The following is a 27,471-nucleotide window of genomic DNA, read 5'->3' on the forward strand; positions in this document are numbered from 1 at the left end:
CATATAATTCTTTACAAAACTCGAGCTAGCTATGTTGGTATATGTCACACACATACTGCCCTACTTCTCCAGGCATGGTTGGCACTACCTCACATCATCACATTTAGAAACATGGCTGTGGAGCCAGGTGTGAAAAAAAAATGCCTTCTCGATGGAAGAAGTTTTCTTTTACAGTCACTTTGGGGGGGGGGGGGTTGTTTGGTATTCAGTTGGGTGTAGTATAACAACCAAGCTAGTGCCAGCTGCTGGGATCCTAAATGAAAAACAGGGAATTAGGTGAGTGAGGTGCTGGAGTTGCTGGAACATGCAAAGTATTACATGAGACTGGCAGGTATTTTACCAATATGGTTGTGTGCTTACTGTGAGTAATGAGTGAAATTAGCTCCAATTACAAATTAGGATCCAGAGGATGGGTCCCCTTTGTCCTTCTGGAGCATAATAATTCACTGCTTATAAGTTAAACTAAAGTGAGGTAGAAGTCACCACCTTTTTGAGAAAGGGCGGTTTCTCATATTTCCTTTTGTTTGGTGTCCCAACCATTAAAATTCTTGAGAAATAAAGCTTCAAAAAATGATATTATGCCACACTGCCACTTAAGCTGAAGTATAGTAGTAGTATATGCCATGTGTGGAGTGTCATCCTGAGAAGGTGTCAGAGCTGCCAACATTAAAGTAAATGATGATTCTCAAACATTTGTAGTCAGTATGGGAGTACATAAATACAATCTTTGTCAAAGAAGTATTGCAAAGGTGAAATTGTGGAGTCCAGGTCCTTTTCAGGTGGACCAATTTATCCAGGAGATGGCTCCACTGTCTTTATATCTTTAATATTGTTTAAAAAAATAAAAGAGCAAGAGGGCAGGAAGCCAAACCCTTATGGAACAAATGGTGTAAATAAATCCCAAATAAAGATTTCTCAGTAAGAAATAATGCTAAGTTCAGACAAAAACATGTTGTGAATAACCCTAATATAACTATCAATTTATGTATAAAAACTTTTTAGCTTTGATCATCTGTGTTCAATAAACTTGAACAGTAGCAATCACAAAGGAAACAGAAAACAGACTTATACAATCCACTTGTAATGAACTAAACATACATAAATATGCATAACAAAAAGTGACTGTTGAATACTATTTTGCCTATTAAACATGCACAGTATGAATATAAGAAAAAAGTGAAGAATAAATGGGCATCCTGGTAAACAAACCTGTGAGTAAAAGTCCAAATGCCCTATTTAGAGTTCAGAACAAAAAAATAAAAAAAACTGGTAATTGATCAGTCCAGAGTGGTGAGTTTATAAGATTGGTCTACCCTGGTAAGAGCTCAGTCGCTGATCAGATGATCATTAAGTATCCTGCTTACTCAAGGTGATGTCTACATTAGTAATACCTTTTGTGGTTAAGGGAATGGAGTTTGAGAATATTGTTAATGGAAACTGCTTCATTAAGCCCTGGGGATTCACATGCATTCAGGCATATCTATCACTGTAAATTGCAGTTGTGCAAGATCTTACCACAACAGTAGATGATATACTTCTCACTTTTGCAGTATTCTTAACAGGTGGGATATCCTGCTGAGGGCAGCTGAGTATCTGGCCAGCATACCAAAGCTTTATCTCCTTCCAGGCTCTGTACATCAGATGCATGTCCTACGTCCAAGGCGTAGGTACATAAGTGACATAATTGCCCAACCCTCAGAACAGAAATGCCCAAGAAAACACAGCAACCCAAAGAAACATTTTGGCTTTTGTACATCCACGAAGGGAAGCAACAAAGAAGAAACAAGAAAGAGACCTCTTTGCCAGCTAAAAGGCAACAGAAAAGAAAGCAGGAGGAAGTAGGAAGAGACAGAATACTGCAGCAGTGAGAAGCAGGACATATTTTGTTACGGTAAAGATCTTGTACAACAGTACAATGTTCTTCCTTATCACCACTACAATATTCTTAACAGATGGGAAAATACAAAAGCTAGTGGGCAAGATGAGAGGAAGTACAGACAAAAGTGCCTTCCAAAAACCCATGTAAGATGGCCCTAGCAAAGCCTGCTCTAGCTTTAGAAAGGACATCCAACTTGCAGTGTTTAGTAAAGGTTTTACAGAGGACCAAGCAGCAACTTCTAAAATTGATCTAGTATCCAGACCCTTGAAAAAGGTACCAGAAGAGGCCACAGCCCTGGTAGAATGAGCACAAGCAGAAGAAAGCTGCTTGCCATGAAAAGAATAGCAAAAAGATGTAGCTTTGGGAAATCCTGGAGGTGATGGTTTAAGCACGGCTAAACCCAATTTCCTGGCATGAAAGGACACAAAAAGCTACTCAGATTTCCTGATACATTTGGTTTTGTGTAGATAATATCGGAATTGCCTACGTAAATCCAAGATGTGAAGAATCCTCCCACTATCACTCAGTAGAGGTGGGGGGGGGGAGATGAACAGTTTAATTTAAGGTCAGATCATTAACCACCTTGGGCATAAAGGAAGGAGTAGTACAGACACCTTGTGCTTGTGGAAAAACAAAAAAGTTTGAACTGTCATGAGTGCTTGGAGTTCAGAGACCCTCTTGGCAGAAGTAAGAGCTACTAACAGTACAGTCTTCCAACTACAGTGTTGCAAGGAAGAGGAAAACAAAGTTCAAAAGGAGACAGTCAATTTCGCCAGAACAAAATTAAGGTCCCAAAAAGGAGGAATATGTTTTCTTGGGGGCCTAGTATGATGAGTTTCAAAAATTGCTTGACTTCAAAACTAGAAGCCAGTGGCAGATTCAGAAACAGACAAGCAGAAATGGCTGACATGTGTTTTGACAGACGAATAAGCCAGGCCAGACGTTAGCAACTCACTCAGTTAAGAAATGACCATAGAAATAGCCACAAATAAAGGGTCCTGGTCATGCTTGAGACACCAAACAGAAAATCTCTTACATTTAACCACATAGGATTTGCTAGTAGGGTGTTTCTGGCCTCCTGCAAAACCTGAATAATGTCCACTGGGAATGGGTGCCTAAAAGGAATCAAAAACCTATCATCCAAAGATCCCTTTTCCTGTGTGAGTAGATCCATCCAGTGATGTAACTTGTGATGACTACCCCTGGCCAGATGAAAGAGAAGAGTCAAACAATGCTACCTGGGCTAAAAGGAAGTCAGTAGAAAGATTTTGGGTGTGTTCCACAAGATCTCGTTCAGGACTTTTGGTAACAGAGGAAGAGGGTGATAAGCATAGAGAAACATACCCTTCCAGGCAAAAAGGTATGGTGAACTTTCCAAGCCAAAGGACTTGGCAATCAGGAAAAAAAACTTGGGAAGTTGTCTCTTCAGAGGGGGAGGCAAAGAGATCTACTTGAGTTCTGCACTGATGAGCAATGTTTAGGAACACCTCAATGTGAAGCATCCATTCATGAGGACCTGCCCTGGACCTGCTCAGAGTGTCTGCCACTAGTATTGTGCTCTGAAGGTATGTAAACTGCCTGAACAGTCACATGATGGCAGACTACAAAATCTAAATCCTGAAGAGCCAGCCTGCAAATAAGATAGGACTTTGTGCCTCCTTGTTTGCTGATATACCACATGACTGTGGTCAGGGATGCAAAAAAAAAAAAAAGATCTTTAATTTGGAACATCGCAGTTCCACATTAAACACAAGTAGCTCCATGTTTGGCTATTTTTTGGATTGGCTCGTATACCAGCATATGGGCCAATAAAAAAAAAAAAAAAGCAGAGGCTGTTTCACCAGGATTTTAACCGGCAGTGCGGGACTCGGGAACAGGCTACTGATCCTGGGACAGTTCCACTCCTCAAGTAGGGACGTCTGGCAACCCTGACTGTGGTATTGTTTGTAAAAATCCTTTTAGGGTCAGGAATCTAAAGGGAGTGGACAGCCAGAATCAGAACGGTTACCTCCTTTATTTTGATATGATCTGCAAGTTGTGGAGGAGACAAACTCCCCTGGACCTTAACACTGTTGGAGGAAGCTTCACAACCCTGATCTGAAACATCAGTGTACAGTTACTGAGCTGAAATAGGAACCTGAAAAGGCAGGCCAGAATTCAGAAAGATATGAGGAATCCATCACTGAAACTTAAACCTAAGGCAAGGTAATAAAGGAATGGGAAATTCCAGTGGATGCCAATGTTGAAGCCAAACGGTTTTAAGGTACCACTGAAACTTCCACATATGGACATTTGCAAAAGGAACCATAGGAATGGTGGATGCCATGAATCCCAGAGCTTGAAGGAATTCCCTTGCTAGAAGCAATGAAAGAGGAAAAAGGGACTGAAAATAACAGGACCCTGGGGAGTAGGCAGCCAAGCCAACATTGGCACGGTCTGAATCTGTAGGCTTACAAAAAAAACGATCCTGAGAAACAGTCAGCTCAGATTTTTTGAGGTTCAAGATGAGCCCTAGAATTTGCAGAAGCAACACTGAAAACTAGAGATCTGGAACAAGATGATGCTGGTAGGGAGTCTGAATCAACAGGCCATCTAAATAAGGGAAAATCTGAATTCCGCAAAGCCTGCAAAATACTGCTGCTACGGCTACATATTTGGTAAATACCCTTGGGGATGCAGAAAGACCGAACATCAAAGCCGAGAACTGACAAAGTAAGGACACAGAGAAATGTAAAAAAAGTCATGAAGAGAGGGTGAATAGGAATGTGAAGATAAGCATCCTTCAAATCCAGTGGCACCAGGAAAACTTGGGAAGCAGCACAGGGAAGAGAGATTGAAGAGACGGCATCCTGAAGGAAAGAATTTAGAAAACTGTTGCAGAAAGAAAGATCCATCTCTTCTTGGGAACCAGAATCATCCCGGAATAAAATCTTGTGCCCAGACGAGAGGTAGGAATTGGCTGAATTGTTATCTGTAATAAAAGATCCTGAAGAATCAGAGGAAAATGAGGAATTTAGCAAGGACAAGGTTGGGGAAGACCAGAGAAGGGAGGAAGGGACTTGCAAACCATAAAATGCCCATTTTGGATGATGGAAAGTGTAACACCCCACACTGGCCCAGTGATCAAGGAGCCTCAGTCCTCACCACTGGCAACAGTGGGGGATGTACACACTAGGAGGATGACAAGTTACACACACAGTATTTCAAGATGTAGCTCTCTGCATCAAGTGCAGTTTCCCTCAAGAGCACACTGAGACCACAGCCAGTCTGGGGCTGGCTTCTCCCTCTTGCTCCAGATCCCCAAAAAAGACTCCTCACTGGCACAGCTACAGAGCGGAGATCTCAGCTGAGTGACCAACAGACAGAAAGATCTGTTTCAGATCCTGCAAAACTTGCCTCTTGTCTTAAAAGGTCAAACACTTCAGCCTCAGCACAGCCAGAGAGATTCTGGTCATCTAAGAGAGAATCCAAGAGTTTTGACATAATATCACCAGGGAGAACCTGTAAGCATAACCAAAAGTACCTTCTCATGACAGACCCTGATGCCTCTGCCCTAGAATGGGTATTAGTGGCACAACTGCACTTTATGGAATGACAAGCCACCTGAGAAGTATTGCTCAATAAAGAAATGTCAAAAGACCTTGCCTCAGAATCAGACAAATCATTTAGAATACCCCAAAGCTGGCAAAGAAGACCCAAGCACATACCTAGTCATATGAGTCTGGTAGTTAATGGCCCTGACGGCTAAGGTGGAAAAACTATACACTTTTTTCCAATACTGGTCCACAGCATGACTGTCCTTGTCCGAATGTAAAAGGTTAGAAGAGGACAGCAATTTGGATGGCTTAATACCAGCTAAATATCAACGCAAGATCAGAAGAAAGACTTGTACAAAAATCTTCTGAGCTTCACGGACTTTGTGCAGAAGGCTAGGAATCAGGGGCTTGAGAAGCTGAAGAGAAAGTGTCCAGTGAATTTATCCAGTACAGCAGAGACTGCAGAAATACAGGGTGAAATCAGTGTGAGAGAGCTCAAAGTACCTCTTTTGCACATCAGAAACTTGGAAACAGCTCCCCTCCACATCTGCAGCAGATACAGGTACAGCCTCATTAGATGTGTGAATAGGCAGCGCCATGTTCGCCTCCAAATGGAACACAATAGATGAAGATGAGATTGGCAGAAAACCCTTGGGCTAGTCATCCAATCCAAAGGAGATGTCTAGAGGAGACTGGACAGTAGTAGATTCAATGTGTGCCTTCTTAGGCTTCTTTTTAAATGGTGACTAGATTTTGGGGCAGGTGGACTCAGAAGCCATACTACCCTGGGCCAAAAAATTCAAACACTGATTCTCCAAGTAAATAGAAAGGGATGATAGATGGCTGAGAAAAGTCTTTGTAACAAATGTCTGACAAATTTTGCAGTGAGCGCCTACATTTCCTGTTGCATTCCCTGGTCTGAGAGGACTGGGTACATGGACTACACCTTTCAACTTGCATTCAGTGGACTAACTATCCAAACTTTGGGTCACTGGAAAGGTATCGGGGAAGCACGACTGCCTCCTGCATCTAAATCAGGCAAAGGAGACTGCACAGATGAGTGTATGTGCTTTGTTTTACACAGGACCTTACATGGTCACTTTGGGATGGATCTGTCTGCAACAATGAGCAGGGCCTTCTGGTGACTTATTTGCCCAGAGGAGACAGCAGAAATCTTTCCATTGTTGTTTTTGGTATGATATCACTCATGTTTGCATAGTCCTTAAATGTCAAAGTCGGGGCTACATCTGTGTCTGAAGGGGCAGGGTTTACAGAATTGACATCTGATGGGAATGCATTGGCACTTGCTGCATAGAAGCTAAACTTAACCAAACCCAGTTCTGGCATTACATTTTGTGGAACACACTGATTGCAGGCACGACACAAAAGCACAGGTTGCATCAACTGCTGAACGGAGAAAGGACTGGCAACCAATGCTAGAAATGTATGAAAAGCTATCAGTAGGAACAGACTCCAATACAGAGGTGCTGACTACCGCATTAATGCTGACATCAGTGGTTGGGTGAGCAATACTAAAAAAAAAAAAAAAGGGGGTGGGGGTGGGGAACTACTGGTATCAGCTTGACCTGCCATGCTATATAGTTGCTAATGGCAAGGGCCATTGATTTGACAATATGATTGCTACCAGCAATGTGGCACTTGCCATTGAGTATAGGTGGTACTATGTTGGAGAAAGGATCCGCTCCAATGGCTGTATGTGGTTGTCCAAAAAACACTTAACTATGGGAAAGGGAGAACAAGTCATCAATATTTTATTTTTTATTTCACACATGACCTTAGCCAGCTCTTGCATTTGACTTCTGGTTGATTCGAGGTTGTGTGACAATGGCATCTTTATAGACAGCTCCTGTTGTTGTTGTTGTTGCCAAGGAGAAGGCTCCACCAATGAAACTGTCTCATGTTGGTCCATCAATGCAGAGACTTGAACCTCTGTTACAATGGTATGAAATGGCATCAAAGTAGTGAATGATGGCATCAACTTTGATTTGACTGGAAAATTCTGATGTGTTGAACCCTTGACTACAGAAACAGAGCCAATGGCTATTTAACCACAGTCTTGAGCTGCCTGAACAACCTTTTGAGCAGAGAGACTCAGAAGGAACAGGAAGGCACTAAACTAATATCTCAGTCATGGCGGGGCTGCTGTTGTGCCCTAGTGATAATGCCTTGTGCATGATAGAAAGCATCTAGCTTATGTTACTGTCATCTACATGTCACCTGATTAAAGTTTTGTCTCGCCAAATGAGACTACACAATATGACTATCCATAAGAGGATATAATGCACCTGCTGCAGGCATACTATTTGTACAAAGGTTTCAGAGCAATGTTTAGAGGAAGAGGAGGCCACAGGCGTGCATGCCCACAATGTGTAGAACAAGAAAACATGCAGCAAACAATAGCAAAAGAAAAGAAAAAAACTGAAAATTAGGTTATATGAAAGCATGAAGCAAGATGCAATACAAAACTTAACAAAAAAATCAAACTCAATGCCTGAAGAAGCTCTTCTCTTGACCAAACCTGACATGTGGAACAAAGAACTTGGGAGAGGGATGCTGACCAATGTAATGAGAACTATGGGAGGCAACAAACTGCTTGAAGAGGTTCTAAGTGCTTAACAGGAGTTTCACATATAGTCCTAACTTTTACAGAAGGTGAATCACTTCTTATCTGATCTTATCATCCAAAAGAAAATATTTGGACTAATTACCAAGTAATTACATTAAAAAATCAAATAGGACAAAGTATTGTCTTACTTTTTCCCATTCTATATTCCAGAGATAATGCACAATTTTTTTCATAAAAACGTACCTAGATAAACATTTTAAGAAGTTGCCAATATCATAAACCTATATAATTGAATTAGACATAAAATTTGCAATCCCAATTAAAAAGATACACCACCGTACAACATACCTGAAACTATGTCATGCACAATTGTCACTCTAAAGCCTTTTCAAAACTACCACACAGATTATGTGATCGACATTAAGATCAAAGTAATCTGGTTACTGGAAGAAGAAAATTCCTACCTCTGGTGCTAGGTATTCAGGTGTACCACAAAACGTCTTCATAGTCGCAGTGTCTGTGATTCCTTCTTTGCAAAGTCCAAAATCTGTTATTTTGATGTGGCCATCTTTATCCAGCATGAGGTTTTCTAACTGCAAATATGAGGAAATACGATGTCACAAATGGTCTTAAGAAACTAACTACTACTCTAAAGCCAAGACCTACAGGTGAAAATGAAAGCTCTGTCAGAATTCTAATAATGCAGTTTTATACACAAGTAAGCAAACACTCATATCAGATGAAACATATGATTAAATTGGTTTGCCTTTAACGAAAATAAAAAAAGATAGTTTAATTTAGTTTCAACTCCCATACTTTAATTAAGGGACTCTACAATTGTGTAAATTTACTCAACTTAACAGCATATGTTCAAATAACTGAATGACTGTTGCAGGGATTCAAAATAATACTGGAAGTTAAAGCCCAGAACTGTCTGTGGTGTAAAGGGGTGAAACCCTGACTGTGAGCCAAGAGGCCCAAGTAGCAGCTCATGCACTAGAAAAAACAGGTGTGGGGAGGGGTGAGGATGAGCAGCTAACATGGGCTTATCAATCCTGGAAGGAAGAAATGGTGATTCCTGTTAGATGTACTGCTTCCAGGGATGCAGAGGTCTGCATGACACCAACAGTCACACATTGGGGAGTGTGGGCTTGGCACTCCCAACACAATTATGACAGCACACACATAAAGAGACGGTGACTCTGCAGTGATGTAGGTGCTCTCATTAATCACTAAGGGTGGGATTGGGGCCACAAAGAAACACCTCTATCAACTGTCCAGGCATGATGTTGGCTGTTGTTTGGGGGGAGTGTACCAAGTAGTTCTATGCTTGAGTAACCTGGCATGGTCTTCATAAGGCCTTGGTCTGGGGGAGGAGCAAGAGTATCTCAGTGGATGGGATGAAGTTGCCCCCCCCCCCCCCCCCAACAAGCAAGGAGAAAATAGAAGTTCAGCCAGAGGCACAAACCACCTTCAGGGTTGCCTGAATGAATCCTGTCTGGATGGCTGTTTCCTCTATGGTAGGGACACCCAGCATGGAAGAATAAATGGGTTTGAGTTTGACTGCATTGTGACTATGCATGACTACGCATGAAATACTGTTCCACAATGCATCCAGGTGAATAATGCCTGAGAAATTTACAGAAGTATGACATTTATGCATATATGCAAATTTATTACTATAGAAGTATAAATATCTACAGACTGGTAGCAGGCATACAGCAGGTATCAGGGACGACACTGCAACATTATATCAGGTTTAATTGGGTACCATGAAGTACCACATATTCTCTTCTGGTTCAAGTTATTTATAGTAATAAACTGGATATTAAAACAAACTTCAAAAACAAAAAAGATGATAGTTCCAACAAACACGTTTATTGTTAGCGCTTTTGTTTACTACAATTAGTAAACTTCTTCAGACATCAACCATTCATTCACACATGTTTAAATACCATATGTAAACATAACATCACTTCCTAATATTCTTAAAGCTACATTCCACATAAAATTCACTTGTCAATGCAAATGTTATGACTGCATCTAAAATAAAAAATTCACTATTAACTGCAATTATAAAAATCTGAATATGCACACACACACACACAACACAGTTACACAGGGAACTGTATTCATTTAGACCCGGGGAAGCTTGGGCATTTAATCTTAGTTGCCACAATAATTCTCTCTCCTCTAACCTTAATGGCCAAGCTCCCCCCAATGTCCTGTTCTAATTGATCAATAACCATATACTGAAATTCATGATCAGGGTACTCCATAACATGTCTACCCAGGGCATTATTACGATTGGCTTTAGATATATTGTACTGATGTTCATAAATACATTATACACAATGTTCCATTTTTTCTACATAGAAACTTGAGCATAACTGGCATTGAGCCAAGTATACCACACCTTTTGTTTCACATATATATTTCCCATTTGTGTTAAAAATCTTGCCACCTATTTTAAATTTTGTAGTAAATTCTATATATTTACAATAGTGGCAATGCCCACATTTTTCATACCCCTATATGGTATGTAAGATTTCCTTCTAGACTCTAGTAGGTATTTCAAATTCAAGCCACTTAGAAAACAATTATATGTGTAGCGCCTAGTTCCTGATTAATTCCAGTATCTTCATTTATTAAAGCCCAATTTTTAATCAAAATAGTTCCGAGTGTCCTGGCATCATTCGAAAATGGGCTACTGAAGCTCAAATTGTAGCTAGTAATTGGACATATGTCATATAGTCACAGCCTGTACTGACTCACTTGATGTTTGGCACCTAACAGTGACAGTGCCCCAATTTAATATTGCTGCAAAGTGCCCCGCTTCCCTTTTTATGGTGACTTCCTTAATGACATCCTCTACCAACTTTGTTGGGTATGCCCTCTTAATAAACATCTGTCTTAAAAGTTCACATTCCTGATGATAATCGTCATCCAGAGTCACCATTCAAGCAGCTCTAACTTTTTGCTCCATTGCAGAGTTGACTGCTCTCATTCAACAACTGACAGGGAGAGTGGATGATTTAACGAAGAAATTACATACTGCAAACTTTGCAGAGCACTTTGTTTCAACAGCAAGTGTAAAGGGTGAACAGCCACGGCATGTGGATTTATCTTATGCATCTGTTTCGGCAGCTCCACTCAGTATGTATTCCAGGTACTCGTCACCCTTGAATGGGAGGGCTTTTGACTGCAAACAGTGAAAATACACAAAAGCGAAATACTAGTGATGAACAAATGAGAAGTAATGGTCAAACAAGTGCTGGAAATGGTAGTGATAACACAGTAATTCTGCTGTTAACTGAGTGGTTAAGCATTGCTGTTACTTTGAATAGTAATAATGGGAGTGTGTTACCACAAACTGGTTCAGACAACAATAGAACTGGGCAAGAAAAGATTGTGTTTAACTTAAAAGTGTTTGACCAAAAACTTTTAAACTTGGGAAACTGCAACTTGAAATTGCACGCTTCAAGGAATGTATTCATAGAAGGCACATACCAAAATATATTAGGCAATGGAGATTTCCTACAGACTTGGTGAGGAATTCACCTTTCCATTTGGAATTACTACAACTATCTGATACACAGGGCTGTGAGTTCCTCGAGTTGCTCATTAAACAGTATGAGGGACAGATTGTAATGCTGAGAAATGATTTGACAGCATTGGAAAATGACATTAAAATGGACGAGAATTTCCCTAGGTACAAGTATGAATTTTCCTAGATTTTTACCAGCATTGACAGCACTTTGGTGAAATTAAGGGAAGTTAAAATGAAAAAATTATAGACCAATGGGGCTATGATAATGGGAAGGGGAAGCAAAAATATCTACTTGAGGAGTACCCACTGATGTACAATGTCCACAAACATCTCTGTGAAGCATCCATTCATGAGCCTGTGTTTTAGACCTGCTCAGAGTCTGCCACTATATTTTGCTCTGAAGGAATGCAAACAGCCTGGAGAGTCACTTGATATTAGACAGCTAGATCTCAAACTTGAAGAGCTAGCCAGCAAAGAAGGTAGGACTGTGTCCCCCCTTACTTATTGATGTACCACATCAATGTGGTATTGTCTGTAAAGATTTTGAGAGGCCTTAGAAGAAAAAAGGAATGAAGGCCTGAAGGGTGAAAAGGAGAGATCTCATCTTCTTGATATTGACGTGGTTTGACCTATGATGAGGGATCCAGAGAACCTGGACTTTGAGGGGACCAAAAGAAGCTCCCCACCCCATGTCTAAGGCATCCAATACAAACTCCTGAGAGGGGATTGGGGGCTGAAAAGAAAGTCCTGGGTTGAGCAACAGCTGATGAATCCACCATTGAAGCTCAAGGTTGAATCGTGGAAGAGGAGAAACTAGAAAATCTATAAGATGACAGTGTTGGAGCCACACTGATTTTAAGAACCACTAAAGCCTTCTCATGTGAAGCCTGGCTGGAGGCATCATATGAATGGTGGAAGCTATGGCTCCTAGTGCCCTCAGAAACTCCCTGTCTATTAAGTGAAACCCAAGGAAAAAGGGATTGAAAAAAGATGAGAACAGAAAGAGCCTTGGGAGGAGGCAGGGAACCCAGCAAAGGGATGGTCTGGAGCCTGCAACAGAAAAAAGCAAGACCATGACTGAGTTTTTGAAGTTTATGGTAAATCCCAGGTTTTGTAAGAGACAAACAGTATAAAGGAGGTGCTGATGCAGGGTCTCAGGGAAAAAGCCTGAATGAGTATTTGGTGAAAACCCTTGGGGGCCGTAGAAAGGCCAAAGGGCAAAGCAGAAAACTGAAAATGCAAGGAAGGAACAGAAAAATGCAAAAATGTCCTGCAAAGGGGATGGATTGGGATGTGAAGATAAAGCATCCTTAAGACTCAGAGAGACCATGAAAGCCTGGGGAAGAAGAAGAGGAAATAGGGTTTGAAGGGACAATATCCAAAAAGAAGGGATCTTCAGAAAGGTATTGATTTGAGGAAAGTCAAAAATGGGTCTCCAGGTGTCTTCCTTCCTGAGAACTAGAAACATTCTGGAATAAAACCCTCTCCCCTCTTGGGAAGTGGGCACAGCCTGAGTGGCACCTTGAGCCAGAAGGCCCTGAAGCAGTTCTGATAAGAAAGGAAGCTGCACCTGAGGAGGTTAAGGGATGCCCAAAAAAGGAGGAAGGGATTTCCACACTATGAAGTATCCCTAACGGATGATGGACAGAAACCAAGAGTCTTGAGTGATCTTTACTCAACTAGGAAGGGACAGAGAAATACAAAGAGATAGGGGAATCTGGCTCAGGAAAGGGGGAAGCAAACAGTCAGATAGAACCTGGCTTTTCTTGAACAGGTGGACTTCTGAGAAAGGGGAGTCTAAGCAGACTTGGGAGGAACCTTGCCTAGACACCTTCTTCTTACCCTTGGGAGTATGGCAAGGCTGTCTGTGAACAAAAGCAGATTTTAGATGGATAATTCTTCTGGAACTTAGAAATAGGAGAAACAAAAATATGCTTCAATTCCTGTAAGGCCTTACTCTGCAAAGACTTAAAAAGCTCAGCAGCTTTAGAACCAAACAGATTCTTATAAAGAGGAGCATCCAGCAGTTTAGCCCTAATATCATCAGGTAATGGCTGAAGACAAAGCCATGAGTAACGTTTTAAAACGAAACCAAAATCAGAAGCCCTAGAGGAAGCATAAGTTGCATCATAGCTGCATTTAATAGAGTGGTGGACAACTTCAGAAGTACAGCCCAGTAAAGGGAGGGCCGAGGCCTTCCCCTTCAGAATCATGAAGACTCTGAGATGGCCTGGGAAGCCTGAGAAAGAAGGGCCAATCCACAATTGGTCATATGGGCCTGGTAGTTAATAGCCCAAAAGGCCAAGGTGGGCAGCAGTATATACCTTCTTGCCCAGCTGCTTCACAGCTCTACTACTGTCCTTGTCTGAAGGAAGTAGTTTAGTAGAAGGGAAAATCTTAAGAGGGTTTGTCAGAAGAGACAGACACTACAGAAGGGTCAGCAGAAGGGCATTTCTAGAGAAACGTACACTCCTCAAACACCTTATAAAATCTGTCAGGCTTCTTAGGGGCTGGAGGTTGAGAATCTGGGGCCACAGACTATTGAAAAAGTATCCAAAATGGCAGTCAAGACAGAAGGAACAACAGTGGGCTTAGAGGACTCCATCTGGAAGAGCTCATAATACCTTTTTTGAATGTTAGAAACCTGACAAAAGTTCCATTTAAAAAATTCCATCATACAAGAAATAGTGTCTCCAAGGGAAAGTTCTTCAAAGGAAGTGTCAGGGCTAACGGGCTCATCCTCCTAAGAGCCATAATTCAAGGGAGAAGGGATCTGTGAGGAATATGCTAAAGACTCTTCCTCTCAGAGTCCAACTTCTCATAAGAATAATCCTGGTCTCTGGGGCTCTCGACTGGGGTACAGGACCAAGGGTTGAGCAGGCACAAACTCCTTGGGGAGGCTTCAAGGCTATCGATGCATTAAATAAACCCAGAGTAAAATCCTGCCATTCTCAGTGGGGATCTTTAGAATTAGGGGAAATATGCTTGTTTTTTCTTTGGAGTGGCATCTGCTCTAAACACACTAGGAGGTTCAGACCCTTGCCTACATTCAATGAACATAGCAGGACTCTTCTTCCAAACAAGTATTTGTGGACTTCTCCCTCACCATCTGATGTGATCAGCTGAGGTTTCCCCTCAACATCTGGAACGGACATCTTCAAAGTCTCTGAGGATGTGTGAAAATTCGGATCCTCTGGGCTTTCACCAGCCTCGAGAGAGAAATCCGGGGGAGGCATGACAGCAGCCAAATCAAACCTCACTCTTTTGGCCTTTTTCTTTTCAGACAGCTGACCTTCTGGACAGGAATATTCTGCCATAGCACCCTGCACCAACAATTAAAGATGTTTCTCCAGGTATATGGACAAGGAGGAGAGACAATTACTTAGGGTCATAGGGACAAACAGTTGGCAGATAGAACACTTTGTATGGTCATGAAAAGCACTCAGAGGAGACACTGCTCATAACAATCCTTATGGGGAATCTGCCAACCATACTGACATTTTCCCCTTTCTGGATAACATGTAAACCCACAAAACTAAAAAAAGGAAGAAAATAATAAGAAACCACAATGGGTCACTTATCTGAAACATGGCTCAGTAACTAGCACAGAAGAAGGAACATTCAGACCAATGATCAATGACGGCATTCAGACTAATGGAAAAGTTGTTCTGAGGTATGTATGTCCATACGTCATCTTTATGTCCTAAGCATTGAGTGGGGAGCATATGTATGATGTACATCTATAAAATCCTACGGCTTTAGTATACTGGCTGGAAGATGGGGTATCCTTGGCAGGGAATCCCTTAAGTAAGGAATACTGCAACAGTGGTATAGAAGGAAATAAAGCCTGATAAAATGTTATATTAAAATTCTTAAAAGACTACCCCCAGCAGTTTAGTTTTTCAGGGGTAGATCTTGCCTAATGAATCTGGTAATTTTTTTTTGAGAAGGTAACACAGGCTGTGGAATGTGGTCACAATACCCATATAGCACATCTTGACCTTGCCAAGGCATTTGATACCATAGCAAATGCTAACAATTCACAAGCTAAATTCACTCCAAACTGATCCCTCTGTAGTCACTTCTATAGCAAACTTGCTGAGACAAATTCCACACAGTGAGGGTGGCAGGTGCATCCTCAGAATGAAGGCAACCAGTGGGATCCCTTAGTGATCCATGCCAGGACTTCTGCAATTTGACACATATTTCTCTAACTCAGAATCAGGGATCTCAGGTTAACTAAGTTTGCAAATAACTGTAAACTGAGTGTCATACTCAAATTGTCTTCTGATATGCTTCACTGAATTAATTAAATGTAGGGTATATGTAGGCCAATTTAAAGTTTGTCTTACAGACATCACTACTGAAGAGTACAGAAATTTGGAAAACCAAATATCTAAATTATATTTAAAAACAGAAAAAAATGTTTGCTATTCTCACTTGTTTAGGTAACAGATTCCAAATCTGCTCTATTCTGAAAATTTCTATTTCTGGTTCTAGTATCATGATCTACAAAATTAATGACTAAGTAGCATCCAAAAATTTATTCTTATGACACTTGTGTAGCAATCATCAGTTACCATCTGTCCTATTTTAATATCAAACTTGCTTAACCATACAAGACCTCTTAGAAATCGATAGGCCAAAAAATATATAAACAAGTGTTTTGGTCAGTCTTTATAAGACAGAACAACCATCTATTTGTCCAGTTAATATTTTCTGAATGTGTTCCAACTTTACTCTTTGAGAAACATTCATTATATACATAATAATTCCCCATATTCAATAATGGGTCTTACACTAGTTTGACAGATATTTAATAACACCTGTCTGTCTCTACTTGTAGAACAACGAAGAATATTCCTAATTAGACAATAACATATCCTTAATATATCTGTCACATTTGTTTGAAATTTCAAGAGAATATCTACTGTGACACCCACATCTTTCATCACTTTAGAAGCACAAATATGATTGTCCAATGCATATGGATATATTACTGGAACAAAAATGTAAAGCGGTTCATGTACCATTATTAAATTTTATACCTTTAATTGTTACCCATACATGTATGTTATCCAATCATTTTTTGTAATAAATACCAATCACTAGAATTAGTTACCATCTGTCCTATTTTAATATCATCAGACTTGCTTAACCATATAAGATCAGACATCACCAAACCAAACAATAGCCCCAAAAGAGAACCCTGGGGCATACCTCTCACCATCATTCTATAATCAGAATAACATTTTTTTTTATTTTTAATCCAGAAGTCCTGCCCAATAATCATTTTGATCACCATTTAGTTACATAATCAGACTTACAACTGTTTTCATGGGGAATGGAATCAAAAGTTTTAGGCAGGACAAAAATAAAATGACAGTACACATCCACAGCTAATGAATTGTCCAAAGAACTAACAATATTTTCATAAAAACTTATCAAGTTGGTAAAACATGATCTGCCGGAAAAGTGGGTTGGGAGGGTGGCCTAATGGTTAAGGTGTTCACCTTACAAACACAAGGTGCAGGGTTTGAGTCTCACAAGGGATAATTGGCTAGGCTTAAAATGGCTCGTAAGGGCAGTTAGCTTAGTACTAATCTATGAACCTATGAAACCATGTTGATAAATGTCAAAGACAAAATCTAAGAGCTGTTTACAGGAAAGCCACAAAGCCCTCTCAAAACACTTTACACAAGTCAAACTAACAGGTCAATGTTCTACCTTATATTCCGGTTTAATTTTTAAAGCATGGACTAGTGTAACTTCCTTTCACATTTTGGGAACAAATGCCTCCTCAAAAGATCTTTGAAACAAATATGTCAAATAAGGAATCAACTTTTCAGATATATCTTTTAAAAAATATCCGTCAAGACCATCAGGTCCTGTTGCTGAATTATGATTTTCGATAAGGCAAGCTTTACCAATTCCTCATTCATCATCATCTTTTTCTTTCGGCTGTTCCTGTTAGGGGTCACCACAGCGGATCATCTGGTTCCATTTCTTCCTGTCCTCTGCATCTTGCTGTCACACCAACCACCTGCATGTCTTCTCTCACCCCATTCATAAACTTTACCTTACACCTTCCTCTTTTCCTATTACCTGGCAGCTCCATCCTTAGCATCCTTTTCCCAATATACCCAGCATCCCTCCTCAGCACATGTCCAAACCAAAGCAATCTTGCCTCTCTGGCTTTGTCTCCAAACCGTCCAACCTGAGCTGACCCTCTAATATACTCATTCCTAATCCCGTCCATCCTTGTCACACCCAGTGCAAATCTTAACATCTTTAACTCTGCCATGTCCAGCTCTGACTCCTGCCTTTTTGTCAATGCTACCATCTCCAACCCATATAACATAGCTGGTCTCACTACCCTCTTGTAGACCTTCCCTTTCACTCTGACTGGTATCCGTCTGTCACAAATCACTCCTGAAACTCTTCTCCACTCGCTCCACCCTGCCTGTACGCTCTTCTTCACCTCTCTTCCACACCCACCATTACTCTGAACTGTTGATCCCAAGTATTTAAACTCATCCACCTTCACCAGCTCTACCCCCTGCATCCTCGCCATTCCTCTATCCTCCCTCTCATTTATACACATATATTCTGTCTTGGTCGGTCCTGCTGACCTTCATTCTTCTCCTCTCTAGAGCATTTCTCCACCTCTCCAGGGTCTCCTCAACCTGGTCTCTACTCTCACTACAGATCACAATATAATCTGCAGACATAGTCCACGGGGCCTCCTGTCTGATCTTGTCTCACAACCTGTCCATCATTATTGCAAATAAGAAAGGGCTCAGAGCTGATCCTTGATGAAATCCTGCCTCCACCTTAAATGCATCAGTCACTCCCACTGCAGACCTCACCACTGTCACACAACCCTCGTACATATCCTGTACCACTCTTACATACTTCTCTGCCACTCCAGATCTCCTCATACAATACCACAACTCCTCCCTAGGCACCCTGTCATATGCTTTCTCTGTCCACAAAGACACAATGCAACTCCTCCTGACCTTCTCTTTACTTCTCCATCAATACTCTCAGTGCAAACGTCACATCTACAGTGCTCTTTCCTGGCATGAAACCATACTGCTAATCACTAATCATCCCCTCCCTTCTTAACCTAGCTTCCACTACTCTTTCCCATAACTTCATGCTGTGACTGATCAATTTTATTCCTCTGTAGTTACTACAGCTCTGCACATCACCCTTATTCTTAAAAATAGTGACCAAAACACCCTCTCCACTCCTCAGGCATCCTCTCACTTTCCAAGATTTCATTAAACAATCTGGTTAAAAACTCCACTGCCATTTCTACTAAGCACCTCCATGCTTTCACTGGTATGTCATCTGGACCAACAGCCTTTCCATTCTTCATCCTTTTCATAGCTATCCTTACTTCCTCCTTGCTAATATGTTGCACTTCCCGATTCACTGTCCCCACATCATCCAACCTTCTCTCCCTCTCATTCTCTTCATTCATCAGCCCTCAAAGTACTCTTTCCATCTGCTCAACACACTCTCCTCGCTTGTGAGTATGTTTCCCTCATTATCCTTTATCACCTTTACCTGCTGCACATCTTTCCCATCTTGGTCTCTCTGTCTAGCCAATCGGTACAGGCCTTTTCTCCCTCCTTAGTGTCCAACCTCTCATACAACTCTCCATATGCCCTATTCTTAGCCTTCACCACCTCTCTCTTTGCCATGCACCTCATCTCCTTATACTCCTGTCTACTTTCTTCATCTCTCTGACAATCCCACTTCTTCACCAACCTCTTCATCTGGACACTTTCCTGTACTTCCTCATTCCACCACCAGGTCTCCTTGCCCTCCTTCCTCTGTCCAGATGTCATACCAAGCACCTTTCTAGTGGTCTCTTACCAGCTCTGCTGTAGTTACCCAGCTATTCAGTAACTCTTCACTGCCACCCAATTCCTCATTCATAACTGGACAAATTCTACTAAGTGGTATGGGTAAAGAATTTCCCATGGTCACTTAACTAGTAAACAAAGCATCTATAAACAGATTCACTAATACATTTATTTCAGTAATGGTCTGATGGCCATCTTTCAACACTACACTATAAGAATCATCCAAACTGTAATGCCTTAGATGTTTAAAAAGACCCGATTGTCAGAAAATACAACATGAATTTATACACATTAATAGCTGGTGCTCAAAAAGTGGGTAAAACTAAACACATGCAATATTGTTGCATTTGGTAAACCCCCAAAATAGCTTACAGTAGAAAACAAATCCCACTCCAAAATGAAGATATCACAGACCTTGGAACATGGGCAGATAATTCCCTCTCCTTTGATCATCAAGTCACAGAAGTTAGGAAAACTATGTATGTGGCACAGCTGATTGTAAATGGTATCTCTCCTAGAACCAAAGTAGTTCTTACCCCTCCATAGTCCACACTATTCAGGTCCATCATTGAGTACAACGTTTCCTTTGGGCTGTATCTTACTAGACATATCAAACAGTTTGAGAGACCCCAAAGTTTCATTACAAAAAAGATCACAGGCTGAAGACCTGAACTATCAAGAGATGGTGATGGCTTTGTCCCTGTATGCAGTGTCCCACAGTGTCAGTGGTGATTCGTGCCTTGCCTTCTGGGTCATTAGGGATCCAGCAGTCTACGAACACTATGACTAAAGATCTGAACCTGCTTCAGCAAATAAACAAACCACTGGGAAGAGACAGATTTATCATGCAGTGACTATCTTTTCTCTGGAGCATCCACCCACTCCAGATCACGCAAATTAATGCTATTTTCTTTTATAAAAGAATTAGACAATTGGATGGGTATTCATAAATTCACTTTACCTGGCATGCTTTAGCCTCATTGCTCCTTGAAAAAGCAGTGATGGTCTAATGGTGCGTACTGGCAAGGCACAAAAGGACAAGTAACCCACTTGCCATGCATTTTCTATGAAACTTCACCATGTGGATCTGAGAGCTAATAGCTCCAATATGCTGGGGTAGCATAAGTGCACGCTAATACCTTTCTAGGATCTTGCTCTTACATTTGCAAAGGTGTTTAGATCCATAGTTAAGTTCTCCTAGACACCTTCTGTAAAGCTAGATCAAACAAATTTAAAGTCGGGCACCTTTTTTAAACTACTCCTGCACTTTATTGAAACTGAAAGGTGACAGTGAGCCAAGATATACATACAGGTGAGTGTGCAAACTGTAAATAGGTTGAATAACTGGAGGGAAAGTTTAATGGCTCAGGTGTAGAAACAGTCAATGGCTCTGCATATAGCTTATTTTATGGGGTGACAGTTGCCTTGTAACCCAATTAAAATGATCTCTATTCAAATATAAAGTAATATAAAATTAATCCATAACAGGAATCCTTGGGGATGGGTAAAACCAGATGAAAGTCTTTATCCCCAGAGTCAAAGTCCAGGCCAGGAGGAAAAAAAATAACAGACAATGGGTCTCTTCCTCCTCCTCAGAACTAGAAAAGTGTGGTGGGTAGGGGGTGCTCCAGTATTAGGACCAGATATCTGTTCTTTAGATTTATCAAACTATTTTCTTCAAAATCCTGTTCTCCTCAAGGCAGTAAGAATCTTCTTGAACCTGCAAACTCACTGGAGGTAGTACAGATCCAGCCAGGAAATGAAGAAGCTGCCTCTTCTGCTAAATCAGACTCAAAAAATTCTTTGAGTACAGAGTCTTCAGAGTTGGAAAACAAGCCATAAATAGGTACAGAGCCATTCTTCTTAAACTGCAAATGAACCAGTGAGTAAAAAACAATACTGTCCGTTAAAGCTGATTAATAGCATCTGTTGTGGGCAGCTATGACTTACCCTGGCCAGTCACTCTCAGTTTTGCATGAAACACAGTAGTTGCTTTTCTGTTGTATTTTCAAGGCCTGTTAGCTTGATGCAACAATTCTGGATCTTGTTTGCATCTGTGAATCAAGTAGGTTTATGTTTATTAAAATACTATATGGTCATGTTTATTACTGGATATTGACCATTTTGATAGTATAAACAAATTGGTGTGTGAGATAAAACAGAGATCTGCAAATGAGATTCTGGATATGCTGCTATTAAGACTTCAGTTAATGCCAACACAGGATCGAAATGTTTTTAGGACACAGTCTGACATTAGCTGTTGGGTCATTTACAATCGAGGACCATGCAGAATAATCGAGGCTCCACTAACTCTGAGGAGGATGCAGACATTTGGCACATTGACTGGTGAGATATTTCTAATGCCTTGGAGACGTATATCAAAGTGAAGATTATCATAGTATGACTCAGTTCTTCTCTAACCACATAAACATTTGTCATGTCTTATTTGTGGCTTATGCTGTAATTTTATTTATTTATTTTTCAAGTAACTGTTCTGCAGTATGACAACTTGCAGTCTGGAATGCTGATTATATACTTTTGCTTTTATTTTTATGGCTTGCTACACCTGCTTTCTGTACTGGCGGCAGGGTGGGTCCAGGACCTATAACTGGACTTAACGGGGTATGCTTTTGAGTGACATTGGTTTCTGCAGATTTTTTGATAAATTTTACATCCATCAACTAATGAAGGCTCCATACAGTGGTGACTTAGACTGTGTGTATTAAATATCCTTATCTATTTTCTTAAGGAGACAAGTTCCCCCGGATTACAGAGGGCAAAAAAGGTGACTGGGGGTTGAATTTATATCTAATTCTGTCTAACAAGTAGTTTCTTTCTTTATATTTCTTAATCAGGACAGAGCACTGATCACAATGGAACAATTCCAGTGTCTGAAATTAGTAAAATTCAGTATCTATAGAAAATGCAAGGGGTAGCAAGAAGTGACCATGCTGTTTGCTACAGGTCTACATTTCAGTCTGATGAGGCTATAAAGGGGCTATATAGACTAGCAACTTGTGCAGTCTGACTTTCTAGATGAATCTTGTCATCAAAAGAAATGTGATTAAAGCTGAAAGGAGTCTATGGGTCACATGTGGACCACATCATTTGCTGCATGCACTAGCCGGGTATGTAACCAAGTGGCAGACATATTTAACACAGACAAAACAGTTTGAGAGCCACTAAATGGTTGGGTGACTATTCATAGGTCATTAAAATACATCATCTCAATCTCTCCTCTAGAGAACTTTCTGCCAAAAAAGCGAATGAACTGAAAAGCCCAGACTTGGACTCGAGATGTTTCTCGGCCCAGGGGTCAAGACTAGTATATTTGTTGATATACCAATTAAGTGACATGTCTGAGTGGATGAAGGTAAACCTGCAGTCGCTTCCTTTACTTGAGATTTTTACTGCGGCATCTGTCTTGTGAGATACTTTTATTGCAGAACATTTTCTGCTTGCTTTATGAGAGCTTCCAGCAGATTTTGATTATGTAATTTTTGTTGCAGTTTACACTTTGAACTGTGTAAATTTTTCTCAGTTATGTCTGTGCAGCTCAGATTCTCAATAGAAAAAAATCACGACGTCTTGAAAACTCAATTTTTTTGCTCAGCCATTTCAGATGATAATCACACCATCTCAAGTTGCAGAAGTGAGTCCTGAAACACTGCCAGAATTAGGAGAACTACCTTAAGTTCCAGAAGGCTGGTGTTGACATACTAGACCATTTCCTGCAACTACCCACCTCCCATCAGAGGGAAGGAAGATGCATCCACAGTTACTGAGTAGAGTGACTGTAGGTAATTGAAAGGATTTCCTATAGTAAGATTGGCTGTATCCATCATCAGTGAATGCGCTTTCTCATATGAAGTACACCTTTACATGAAGTCTGGAATGGGGTACCACCAAAATGATATTCACCATCAGCCATAACATTCTGAGGTACAGCTGAGCTGAAGCCAAAATGGAAGCTGCAATCTGCCACCTGGGCTTGGAGAGAAAATATCTGTCTTGGTGGCAGATGCCCACTGCAGTGTATACGGTCTAAATGGAAGCCAGTAAAATGTCAGCAGCCAATCTGGAGTCAAATAAGACTTCACAAGATTCACTGTGATACCTAGGGAGTGGAACATTTTAGGCCAGGGTCTGTGAAAGCAGCTTGAGTTGGAATACATACAGTAGAATAGATCATCAAGGTATTGGATGATCTTAGTCCCCTGGAACATCTGACGGACTGCAACTATAGGTATATTTTTAGTAAACTCTATGGGGCTGATGTGAGATCATTTAGAAGGGCTCTCTGCTGAAATGCTGGCATTCACAATGCTGAGTCCCCAAACAAAGAAAAAAAGACCAAAAATACAGGAAGAAAACAAATGCTGAACATTCTTACAGCTTAAACTTATTTTTTACAGGGGGCTCCACCTCCAGTGTGGAAAGCAAGCCCCACCACACCCAAACTCTGAAACTGCAATACCTCAGAGAAAAAGGAATATTCAGCGAAATGGCAATCTCAAGTCCGTCCATATTTTTGGGCATACAGAGTCCCAGCCCTTTAGATGGTTGCCATGCATGGAATTGATGATGACTGGCTTGTACCTGGAACTTTAAGAACTTCTTTGACTCACTGGCAGTTCTAATGTGTAATTAAACATTCTGGACGTCCAGTAAGTACACCTGGTCTCTTTTTGATGACCACGAAAGGATTACCTGCACAATAAATTTGCAAACGTACTAGCCCAGCATTCTGTTTAAACAATGCCAAACAAAGTACTTCTGATATAGCAAATCAAAACCAAGAAAATCTAAAGCTATCACTGCCCAATGCTAGGAGGCTCAACAAAAAAACCCCACTCCTCACAGAATGACTATGTCTGTGCATTCATGGAGACATGGTTTAAAGCCACGGAGGGTACACCTACAGTATAAGGTTATAATGCCTCCCACAAATTTAGACTAGCTACTACACAGACAAGGACTAAAGGTGGAGGCTTCTCTATTTACATCAAAGATAAATATTCCTCACAGCTGATCAAACAGGACAATGCACTTGAGCTACTCCATGTTCAAATCACCATAGGCAAAATTCAATACCACTTCCTTGCAAGCTAGAGGTCCCCCTCTATGACCCAGGAAATGTATACCATGCATTTAAACATATTGGAAACACTCACCATCCAACCCAATATCATATTCATGGGGTGACTTTACCCCACTATTAACTGGGAATCCTATACAACACCAAACGCACAGGCACAGAGATTCTTGGATTTTGTAAACACAAACTCCCTGGACAGGAGTTGCCAATACACCAACCAGGGGTGCAACTACTCATTAAAAGAATATAGGACATAAGTAAAATGTCCTATGCAGAATGTCTCAAAGCCCTACCTGTACTCGGTCTCCTACAGGCTGCTGAGGGGAGATCTCTGCCTGGCATACAGGGCATTGTCAGAATGCACTCTGATGGACCTGCTGCATATCCACAAAACAATCAACACCACAATGACCTGTTCAAAAGACTTAAACCTCACCTGTGATATAAATAGGACCTGCCGGATAGACAGGTATGTATCCCAGAGACTGCCCCATCTCTGGGGCAGCCTCCCTATCCACATGAAGCAGAGTTCCTTCCTAACCCAATTCAAGTGTAACTTGGACAATTGGATGGGGGGACAGGTAATTCATGTCTGGCTTGGCACCTATGTCTCCAAGACACAAGCAACCTGTAAATGGTTCATCTCCCAGGCCCATGCTTGTAATTGTCTCCTTTCCCAAGCCTCTGCTTACATTGATCAAGGGTACCAGAACTTGTCAGAGATTTGGGTTGCATGGCTAGGCTTAAAAAGGCCCTTGTTGTCGTTAGCCTCATAAACACCTATAAACCTAAAGTGTTTCATTCACTTCAGTCATATTGGGGGCTTTTTAGGTAACAAAAAGTGTGGAATACCAAGATAGCCTTCTCTGTTCTGGTTGAATGCCTTGGACAGCTCTTTCTGGCAGCAATTTGTAACATCTGTTTCTGGATCTTTTCTGATGGGGTGGGGTATAAAATCGACTTTGGGGAAAGTAGCACTGGTTGGGCTTGGAAAGGGATTTTGTATTCTCCAGAAATTGGTGTCCTTATTCACCTGTCCATGGTGCTGGACTTCCAGGCAGAAAAGTGGTAAGGCATACAAAGCACAGTTGTGTAAGTAAACTTACCATAACAGTAGATGTTTGAATGATCACTGTTGCAGTAGCCTTAACTATAAGGGTTATATCCTGCCAAGGATATAACAGCCAGATAGCTTCCAAAGTTTCAGGGCACCTTCAAGGCATCCAAAACATTAGTCATCCTGACCTAACTATAAAGACAGGTTTAGGTGCCAAGCACTTTAGAGCTTTCATGCCAACAGAGAAGCTGAGTATACCTCTCAACTGTACAGATTTTCGTTGAATGCCCAGATTTTTGGCCTCATATTTTTGGTCTGTTTTTCATAAAATTGTGGTTTTCTGGCAAATTAGTGGCAACTCATTAAAGACTGAAATTAGAAAATAATGACAGACATTTGAGTTTCAGACTTCATACCCTTCAGAAAATATATGCTAATGCAAAACCTATTATTCTATCAACTTTCAAAGTTTGTAAGAACAATATTTAAAATTTGTCCCTATTTTTGGGCCTTTGTCCAGATTTCTTGCTCTAAGAGAATGAGAGGTATGAAGCTGAGCCATAAAAGGACAATGCTAGGAACAACAAAAAAGTGTCCACATCCTGCCATAAACACAAAAAATCAAGGGGGGGGTAGAAACTGTAGCACTGATTATTCAAATGTCTACTGTAATGGTAGATTCATTTACACAACTGTACTATGTGTTCATCTTGTTGATCACTGCTATAACAGCCTTCACTATATGGGTAAATTACCATAGCTTACACCACTTGTGAGGTGGAGGGGGGAGGGGTCCAGGAGCCCTGGAAAATGGTCCTAGCAAAGCCTGATCTAAACCTAGAGAAGAAATCAAGCTTGCAATGTCTTGTGAACAAATCTATAGAGAAACAAACTGCTGTTTCTAGAATACTTCTAGAATCCAACCCTTTCCACAAAGCCACAGATGAAGCCAAGGACCTGGAAGAGTGGGCCTTGACCCTGTCTAGAATAGTTTTTTTATGGTCATTATAACAAAAGACAATAGCCTTAAACAACCATTTGTCTATTCTGTTTTGACACAGGTCTTACTTTCACAACAAATAAGTGATCTGAAAGATTTAGTTCTGTCAAGACAGTACCTGTGTTGTCTGTGGACATCCATGGGGTATCCTTTCTCCCTCATTTTTAAGCTTAGGAAAGAAAACAGGGAGATTGATAGTTTGGCTTAAAGTGCACTCAGATATCACTTTAGGCATGCAAGGACGATTAGTTCTCAAATAAATCCTATCTCTGTGGAAAATTATAAAAGGCTGACTCACCATAACAGCTTGCAACTCAAATACTCTTCTTGCAGAGATCACACAGCAATCAGTTAAACAGCTTTCCATGTTAAGAACCTCAAGTCAGCCAGATTATCTGGTTCAAACGGAGAAAATGTTAGCTTCTAAAACATTTTATCATGAGAATGATAAATGAACCTTTATAGAGGAGTAAGAAAGGCCACAGGATAGTAACTCATGCATATATTGTAAAACCAGAGAAACATTAGCCCTGAATGAGTGCTGGTTATGTTGTTGGCACCAACAAAAAAACAAAATTTCCCAGTTGCTAATATATGTTCTTCTAGTAACAGGCTTTCTTGCTTCCTTAATTACCAGCTACACATCCTCAGTAAACAGGTTCCTAAAGGGACTTAAGATCACCCAAACAGTCAGTTGAAGTTGATTGGAATCGGGGTGCATCAAACACACCCGATCTTGTATGAGTCTATCTATTATGTGAAGAAGCTTGTGGTAATCTCCCTTGGCCATTTCTGAAAGAAAGTAAAACCACTACCTGCCTGGGCCAGAAAGGCGTCACCACAACAATCCTGAGGGATTCCTCCTTAATCTTCAGAAGTGCCCAGAA

General features: G+C 40.9%; 1 protein-coding gene across 1 annotated transcript in view; it reads right to left on the minus strand.

Annotated features, from left to right (window-relative positions):
* AKT3 (AKT serine/threonine kinase 3) overlaps positions 1–27,471 on the minus strand; it is a 2,413,182-nt gene that overhangs the window by 452,102 nt on the left and 1,933,609 nt on the right. Inside the window, exon 10 of the mRNA XM_044058335.1 lies at positions 8,467–8,595. Within this exon, the coding sequence (XP_043914270.1) occupies positions 8,467–8,595 (129 nt within the window). The remainder of the gene's footprint in view (positions 1–8,466; positions 8,596–27,471) is intronic.

The sequence above is a fragment of the Protopterus annectens genome, chromosome 1.part2 (genome assembly GCF_019279795.1).
Source record: "Protopterus annectens isolate FY-2018-M chromosome 1.part2, PAN1.0, whole genome shotgun sequence".
NCBI lineage: Eukaryota > Metazoa > Chordata > Ceratodontiformes > Protopteridae > Protopterus > Protopterus annectens.